We start from the raw sequence: 10,000 nt of genomic DNA on the forward strand, positions 1-10,000 counted from the left end.
CATAGTAGGTGCCTTAGGTATAATAAAAAAATATTCAGACAAATACATAACAAAAACACCAGGACTTACAAATATATATAACATACAGAAAATTGCACTACTGGGTACTGCACACATCCTACGCAAAACACTTTCAATACAGTAAACATAAGAGCACCACAGCAAACCACAGCACATACCCAAGGTGCACAGAGCTGCGCTCGGTAGTGAAGTGAAAGCACGTTATAAAAATAAAACTACTGAACAATAATAATAATAATAATAATGATGATGATGATAATAATAATAGTGATGATGATAGTAATAATAATAATAATAATAATAATAATAATAATAATAATAATAATAATAATAATAATAATAATAATAATAATAGTAATAATAATAAAAATAATAATGATGATAATCTTTTCTACTAAAGGCACAAAGCCTGAAATTTGGGGGGTGGGGGAGGACTAGTCGATTACATCGACCCCTGTGTTTCACTGGTACTTAATTTATCGACCCCGAAAAGATGAAAGGTAATGTCGGCCACGGCGGAATTTGCACTCAGAACGTAGCGACGGACGAAATACCACTCAGCATTTCGTCTAGCGTGCTAACGATTCTGCCAGCTCGCCACCTTAATAATAATAATAATAATAATAATAATAATAATAATAATAATAATAATAATAATAATAATAATAATAATAATAATAATAATAATAATAATAATAATAATAATAATCCTTTCTACTACCTGACTGGTGCTTAATTTATCGACACCAAAGGAAGAAAGGCAAAGTCGACCTCAGCAGAATATTTGAATTCAGAACGTAAATGCCACTAAGCATTTCGCCCGGCGCGGTACCAATTGTGCCAGCTCACTCACCTGCTATTCATGGATGATTTGAAGTTGTTCGCAAAAGGTGAGGCAGAACTGGACAGTCTAGTTCAGTCTGTGTGGATTTTCTCAAATGGTATCATGATGGAGTTTGGACTCTTGAAATGTGCAATGATGGTGATGATGAAAGCAGGAAAGTTTGTCAGAACAAAAGGAATCTGTATGCCAAGCGGTGAAATGATGAACGTAATTGAACCTGAATCCGGATATAAACCTCTGAGAATAGTTGAATCAGATGGAAATATGCTCAATGATATGAAAGAAAAAACAAAGGAAATGTATCTGCGGTGATTGAGAAAAATATTGGATTCAAAGTTGAATGCCAGAAAAGTAACTTCAGCAATGAACTCGCTCGCAGACGCCGTGGTTCGGTATGATGCTGGAATTCTGAAGTGAAGGATGAGCCAAAGAAGTTGGAATGGAAGACAAGAAAGCTCCTAACAATGCATGGAACCGGTCAATGAGTTGCAGACACTGATCACCTATGCATGAAGACAGTAAACAATGGAATGGGTCTGGTAAATGTGGAAGATTGCGTGCATATCAAACTTGGGAACTTCCTGTGATATCTAACTCAAAGTGAGGAAACGTTGTTAGTGGCAGTTAGAAATGAGGGCGTGGTGAAAGCAGGGAAAAGGGAAGAGCAAAATAAGAATTGTAAGAAGGACATGAAGAAGCAATACACAAGGAACTACACAATGAACTCCGTGTAGCTACAGACGAAGTTGCTGGAGAACATAGGGAGTACTTGTTGAAGAAAGGAACACCGATAAAAGAGACGGAGAGTCCTATATTGACAGTGCAAGACCAAATTTTGGCCACAAATTGGAGGGTTAACCTTAGGAATGAGCAAGTGTCTTCAGTGAGTCAAATCTGCATCAGAGTTGATGGAACCATTACCCATATAGTGAATGAATGCCTTCAACAATATAAGTAGTGGCGAAACGATGACGTAACGAAAATGCCTAGAGAGAGTTAAGACGCGGTATCAGCACAAACGCAGAGTGGCGGAGGCGGAGACCTGCAAAATCCCATGGCATTTCCCAATCCAAACAGACCAGATGTTTGAGAATAACAAGCAGGACCTAATAGCGGTGCACAACGTGAACCACATGTGCTCTATAATTGATGCTGCGTGCACCTCCTTTGACTCAGGAATAATAAAGAAGGAAGGCGAATATATATATATATATATTTATATATATATATATGTATCTATGTATCCTTTTATTCTTTTATTTGTTTCAGTCATTTGACTGCAGCCATGCTGGAGCACTGCCTTGTGTTTCTATACAAACACATACATTAACACGCATGCACACGCACGCACACACATATATCTATACAAGTATATATGTATCTGTCTGTATAGTCTGCGGTATACTATTCCTGAAAAGTATGAGACAAATTGATGGTAACTGAAATGTCCTGAACAATGCAACAACAATAGTAAGAATAACAACTACAAAACAACTAACAACAACAAAAATGAAGGTTGACCATAACAGCACGAAAACCACTGTAACCAACACCTCCTATCACAACCGCCGACAACAACAGCAACAACAAAAAAACAGCAACAGCAGGAGCACCACCACCACCACCATCACCACCACCATCACCACCACCATCACCACCACCACCACCGCCAAATATAACAACGACAATAACAGCAATAACAACGAAGCTACCACCACTACAACCACCAGCACACCAAAATGACAACATGACCACTACTACCACCTCCACCACTACTACACCCTCAAAGACCAATAACAACAAAAAATAACAGGAACAACAATAGTAATCACTAAAGTACTACCACGACCATAACCACATCAAACCCCACCACCACCACCACCACCACCACCACTACCGCTACCAAAACTGCCACTAACAAGAACAACCAATATTACCACCAACACCAACACCAACACCAACACCACCAGCAACAGTAACGACTCTCTCGGCATTAGTAACACTACTTCCACCACTACCACCAACATCACCACCACCAACGCACTAAAAGCAACAGCACTACCACCACTACAAACACAAACAACAAACAACACTACCACCATCACCACAGCAACAACAACAACAACTACAATAAGAGGTTGCAATAAGATATATGAAAGCTAGTAATGAGAGAGATTGTTGGCAGATAGAGTTTCTATGGCAGACATGTTTTTCTACGATGGAAGATAAAGTTGAAACGAGAGAGGGAACTGAAATATGTTCAAATAATTGGTCAAAGACAACGATATATTTATATGGAAGAAAGAATAGCCAATACTTTGATGATTTCTCGAAGTTATTTTGGTAAATAGTGCTTCAGTTGTTGCTCATGCTGCTGTTGTTGTTGTTGTTACTGTACTTCCTGTCTTCTTTGAGTTTTTCGTTTTCAATCTTCTGATGTCTGATCACCGTCACCACCATCACCAGCAGCGCCATCAATACCCTCACCACTAACTAACCTCCCCATATAACAACATCACCACCACCATAACCACCACCACCATAACCACCGCCATCACCACCACCACCACCACCACTACCACCACCACCACCACCACCACCAACACCAACACCAACACCAACACCGCCACCACCACCACCACCACCACCACCACCAACACCAACACCAACACCGCCACCATCACCACCACCACCACCACCACCACCACCACCAACACCGCCACCATAACCACCGCCACCACCACCACCACCAACACCAACACCGCCACCAACACCAACACCGCCACCATCACCACTACCACCACCATCACCACCACCAACACCAACACCACCACCATCACCACTACCACCACCACCACCATCACCACCACCAACACCAACACCGCCACCATCACCACAACCACCACCACCACCACCACCACCACCAACACCAACACCAACACCGCCACCATCACCACTACCACCACCACCACCATCACCACCACCACCACCAACACCAACACCAACACCGCCAGCGCCCCCGCTTCACCACTACCATCCACCACCACCGCCACCACCGCCGTCGCCACCACCAACACCCCCCACCCCCCATAATCATCACTATCACCATCTTCATCATAGTGATCATTGTCATTATCATCATCGTATCGGTCGCCGACATCGTCCACATCATCATTATAATCATCACTAAATCCAATACGAATACAACATCTCTATATTATTATATCTATGAAAACACCACACTACAAGAGACTACAGTGATAATACCAAACTATATAAATCTCTGTAACATGACACAAGCTATTTATTAAATCGGTAAATCCTATAACTTTACTACTGATTTCAAATTACGGCCAGCAATTTCAGAGGGGATAAGTCGATTACATTGACCTCAATGATCAGCCGGTACTTATACATATATTAGTTCGTTATGCCATGTGGTCAGTGTCTGATGATTGTGCTGGAACACCAGACGTGTTATACAATAATGTTTGTCATGTTCTCAGCACATGAAACTAATAGTAGCACATAAAAACATACATTGTGTCTATTAAATATCATTTATCTCTCATAAGATGGAAAATATTTTTGTTGATCTTATCATCACGGAACAGTACACTATATATATAGTGAAGGTGCGTGGTTAGTTACTTGCTTGTGGTTTAAGCTTGTTAAAGAGTTTAGTGTGTGTGTGTGTGTGTATTTGTTCATTTCTTTTTTTGTAGTGTGTGTGTGTGTGTGTATTTGTTCATTTCTTTTTTTGTAGTGTGTGTGTTGTTCTCTGTGTGTATTTATAGTGGTGTATGTGTGTGCATATATTTGTGCTTTTTTGTCTTTTTGGTGGTGTATGTGTGTGCGCATTTATGTGTTTTTTTTCTTTTAGAAATACGTTCTGGAATTCGTGGTGTGTGTGGTTACGTTGTGTGGTTTTGATTTTATGATGTGCGTGTGTGTGCGTGTGTGTGTGTGTGTGTGTGTGCGTTTGTATATCTATCTTTGTCTTTCTCTCCCTCTCTGAATATATCTGCCTATATATGTATGTTTGTATATATTTATACGCGCATTCATACCTAAATACATTTATATGCATATACGAAAGGGTGCTGAAAGGTTCTTGGCTTTTAAAAAATACAGCAGGACCAGTTAATTATGATTTTATTCAACATATTCCCCCTCAAATTTACACACGCATTGCAGCAGCTCTTCTTTTGAAACCCTTTAAAAGAACTCGGAAGTGTTCGACCTCCAACCATGCCTTTCGCGACACCCTTAGAACCAGTAACTTTCCAACATCCCCTCACACACACACACTCACACACATACACATATAAATTACTTTACAGTATGTATCATATTTTTATTAATCCGTTATATTTCTTTTATTTTCAGCCTGTGAATCCAGCGATTGCTACCTCCCTCACTGTCATTGTCCCGGTGCGAAAATTCCTGGTGGATTGTCCGTCCAAGAAACTCCAATGATGGTCATGATCACATTCGATGACGAAATATCCGCAGCTTACTACGGATACTTCCAGCGTCTCTTTCGTCCGGGCCGCTACAATCCGAACGGCTGTCCATTCCGTGGGGCAATGTACGTCTCTGGTGAAGGCACCAACTACGATCTCGTGTATCCTCTATATGCTATGGGCAACGAAATTGCCTGTCACACGGTGAGCCATCGCTTCCCGCATACATGGTGGGCCAACGCCAGCTACGAAGAGTATATGTCCGAAATTCAAGGTATGAAAAATAATTTGATAGAGAAATCCGGAATATCTGCAGAAGACATCAAAGGTTTTCGCGTTCCGTTCCTTCAGCTCGGTGGAGACAACATGTATCGCGCCGTGTATGATGCCGATTTAGTTTATGACACGTCTATGTTTACAGGCCCCGTTTGGGAGGGCGGTGAAGATCCGATTTGGCCCTTCACGTTGGATTTTGTACCCGACCAGAAATTTTGTCAGCATGGACCGTGCCCGCAGCGGCAGTACCCAGGCCTGTGGGAAATCCCAGTCCAACGTTGGTATGGAGTCGATGGTCATTCGTGTGCCATGCCTGATGGCTGCACGTCGACAGCATCGACGGAAGAAGCGCTCCAATTTCTGAGGAAGAACTTCTATAGTTATTACAACAGTAACCGGGCTCCGCTCGGTATATTCGTGCATGCGCGTTGGTTCCACGTGGAGCATCACCTGGAGGCACTCGATGCCTTTATAGACGAACTAATGCAGCTGGATGACGTCTGGATTGTGACTCCTAGTCAAGTGCTGGAATGGATGAAAAAACCTACGTCCATATACGAAATACAGTTTTTCAAACCGTGGAGTTGCGAAGGAGCAATGAAAGAGGCATCTAGACGAAAGTAAAGTAATAGTATATATATATATATATATATATATATATATATATATATATATATATATATATATATATATATATATATATATATATATATATGCACAATATAATACATATACACAATATAATACAGGTATCCACGCATATATAACATATATATACATCAAGCAAATGTTGGGGGTGAGGGCAATTCGCAATGATCTGAGACTACGGTCTAAAGGCAAATATATATATATATAATAATTAAAAGGAAAAGAGAAAAAAATAAATAAAAGCTAACTACCTGCAAGACTTGTTCTTAAGCTTTTGATAACATCACGTATTCTAAAACATATGGTGTTATCTCACCACCGCTGATTATGCGGTTGTAAATATATAATATATGTATACGTATGTATGCATGTAAGTATGTATGTATGTATGTATGTATGTATGTATGTATGTATGAATGTATGGATGTATGAATGTATGTATGCATGTATGTATGCATGTATGTATGTATATATATATATATATATATATATATATATATATATATATACATGCACACCTACATACATATACATATGCAAATATATAAATATATATATAGTGCATGTATGTGAATATATATATACATATATATATATATATATATATGTATAGACGCGTACATACATAAGGAATATTGGTGAATGTATTTGTAATGAGACGCATTCACACACACACACATACACACATACACATACACACACACACACACGCAGCACACACGCCTGTGTATATTCAAATGTATAAATATACAGGCTGACACACTTACACACATACATCCATGCATACACTTACACATCTAAACTGTCACATATATATATAAACGTAACTTTACACATTTCATAAAACTGAATATCAATGGATACTGAATATCAAGCAAACTGCTTGTGTGTGTGTGTGTGTTTTCAGGAGTGTTTGTCTGAATGTGTATGTTTAGAATGATGTATATTTGTTCGTATAACTTTTATTTTCCATGCAAGCGAGTGACTATAATATTATTGTTAACTGTTTTACTTCCATTGTCCTTTTCCCTTGATTTCATTACATTTAACACCACATATTGTGAACAACAGCATTGTTAGAGGTTTCCAGACCAGCAATTACTGCTCTTCAGTATTACCGACATCAAGAGTGACAAGACCTGATTCATAATACAGTCTTTATACATTCCTTCTAGCGTACACTTTATTCTCTCCCTTCTCTCTCCCTTTACTCTCTCTCTCTCTCTCTCTCTCTCTCTCTCTCGCTCTCTCTCTCTCTCTCTCTCTCTCTCTCTCTCTCGCTCTCTCTCTCTTTCGCTCTCTCTCTTACATATAGTTACATAGTTACATAACTTCATGCATTCATAAATACAAACGTACATAAAAACATATATGTGCATGAAAGCATACGTAGTTGGTTACGTGACAGAGTACCTCGGTAATAATTTAAAGAAGCTGCGTTTTATAAAACCAGAAACGAACACGCTTAATCATAAATTTACGGCAACTATATATATATATATATAACAATACAAATAATATGTGAGTATATGCATATATACGTACATGTATGTACAATATATTCTTTCACCTCGGTCACTATCTGGCATATACAGGTGCTTACAATTATCAAGTATTACCTCTAAAATTTGTTTTATCTACATGTATATATAGATGCATATCTAGGTAAAGGACGTCACAAAAAAAAAAACGTGGACAAAATGAAAAACAGAACATAAGCAGAGTACAGAAAACACACAGGCCACATAGAGAAAATTTCCTTCATCAGCTGCCACCATTCTAAACCTAAGCGTTTCATAACAGGCAAAATGTTTAACACATGTTAAGCTCCAGATGTAATGACACCCGTGACAGCTCTCATGTATGCTTGCGCATATATAATATACATTTTGTATGTGTGTGTGTGTGTGTGTGTGTGTAACGTTTATGTATTTGTTTTGCAAGATTCTTGATGTAAAATCGATTGTGTGTTGAAATAGATATTGTTATATTTCGGGATGGTCATTTTTTTCTTGCCAAATAAACACACGCTCGATATATTCGTTCTCCACTTGTTTATTATTGCTCTCATTTTATGTTCATTGTCTGGAATTCTTTCGTCACACGTGTGTAGCCTCTTCAGTGACCCACTATCCCACGTGTCTGATGGACGGTCGCTGAAGAGGTCACAGGATATGTGACAAAATATTCCCAGACACAAAATAATACAAATAATAAAATAAATCTAAAACGATAAACGAATGAACCGTGCGTGTGTTTATTTGGTATACATACGGAGAGAGAGAGAGAGAGAGAGAGAGAGAGAGAGAGAGAGAGAGAGAGAGAGAGAGAGAACAAATAGTGAGGGATTATCAATTCGGGTAAATATTACTTAGATTAGTCAACAATTCCAGGTAATCTTTTGGTAGGGTCCAAGATTATTGTTCATTACAATTCTGTATTGTAAACCCGTGGACGGACTCAGACAAACTGGTTTTTACACAAAGGGATATATATAAGAAACAAGCTAAAAATATTGGTCATTACATATTTTTCCTTTATTGGAGAAAATTTGGCTCCAATAAAGGAATACGTATTGACCAATAAAGGAATACGTAATAAAGGAATACATATACATATAACACATGCAAACGCACATATGATGCTAGTCCATTGCATTCTGAGTAAATTCTGTTATGATTATTATGATACGAACATGTGTGTGTGTGTGTGTGTGTGTGTGTGACTGAATGTTTATATGAATGAGTGAATGCGTCCACGCGCATGCGTGGGCGTATACGTGTGATGATATACTAAGAGGAGGAAAAACCTCGTTGCAATATTTTATAAATGTACATATGTTAACCAACCGTTGTTTGGTATTAGATTTATATATAAACTTATATTATACATTATGTAATATATCTTATATTTGTTATCTTTATATTTCTTGTAACATTCCATTAATATTGATAAATAAATGATTAATTTACAACATCATAATTGCTTTCTGTGTTGTTTGATATCACCTCCCCCTCTCTCCTCGTTCTTTTTTCTTATTTTTTTCTTTTATTTGTTTCAGTCATTTGACTGCGGCCATGCTGGAGCACCACCTTTAGTCGACCAAATCGACCCCAGGACTTATTCTTTGTAAGCCTAGTACTTATTCTATCGGTCTCTCTTTCACCGAACCGCTAATGTTATGTGGACGTAAAGACACCAGCATCGGTTGTCAAGCGATGGTGTTTACGTCCCGTAACTTAGTGGTTCGGAATAAGCTTACAAAGAATAAATCCTGGGATCGATTTGGTCGAGTAAAAGCGGTGCTCCAGCATGGACGGGGACAAATGACTGAAACAAGTAAAAGAATAAAAGAATAAATGTTGCCAGTGGCAAAAATCATAAACGTAACAACACGCGATCATACTGGTTGCTGGTAGTAGAAGTGGTTTAAATAAAGAGAAACTACAAGATAAAGTACATCATGCCAGTATGAAAACTACAAAATAACGTTTGGTTAAATCCACTCACAATATAGGAACTTATCTATCTATACATTTAAATACATATATAAATAGATAAATAAATGAATATTTAAATACATCTGTCGCATACCTGTGATAAATGTAAGACAGAGACAGATAAAAGAAACAAATAAAACAATAGAAAGGGCATGGATACATACGAAGAGAACCCATACACGCACACAAACACACACATGAAACTTCATGGACGGCCATATGATATCAACAACACAACTACCATG

At 38.4% G+C, this 10,000-nt stretch overlaps 1 protein-coding gene across 1 annotated transcript in view; it reads left to right on the top strand.

Annotated features, from left to right (window-relative positions):
- LOC106882812 (chitin deacetylase 7) overlaps positions 1 to 6,231 on the top strand; it is a 19,944-nt gene extending 13,713 nt beyond the window's left edge. Inside the window, exon 2 of the mRNA XM_089341830.1 lies at positions 5,255 to 6,231. Within this exon, the coding sequence (XP_089197956.1) occupies positions 5,255 to 6,231 (977 nt within the window). The remainder of the gene's footprint in view (positions 1 to 5,254) is intronic.
- The last annotated feature ends 3,769 nt before the right edge of the window (positions 6,232 to 10,000 follow it).

Source organism: Octopus bimaculoides, chromosome 25 (assembly GCF_046866305.1).
Source record: "Octopus bimaculoides isolate indiv1 chromosome 25, ASM4686630v1, whole genome shotgun sequence".
NCBI lineage: Eukaryota > Metazoa > Mollusca > Cephalopoda > Octopoda > Octopodidae > Octopus > Octopus bimaculoides.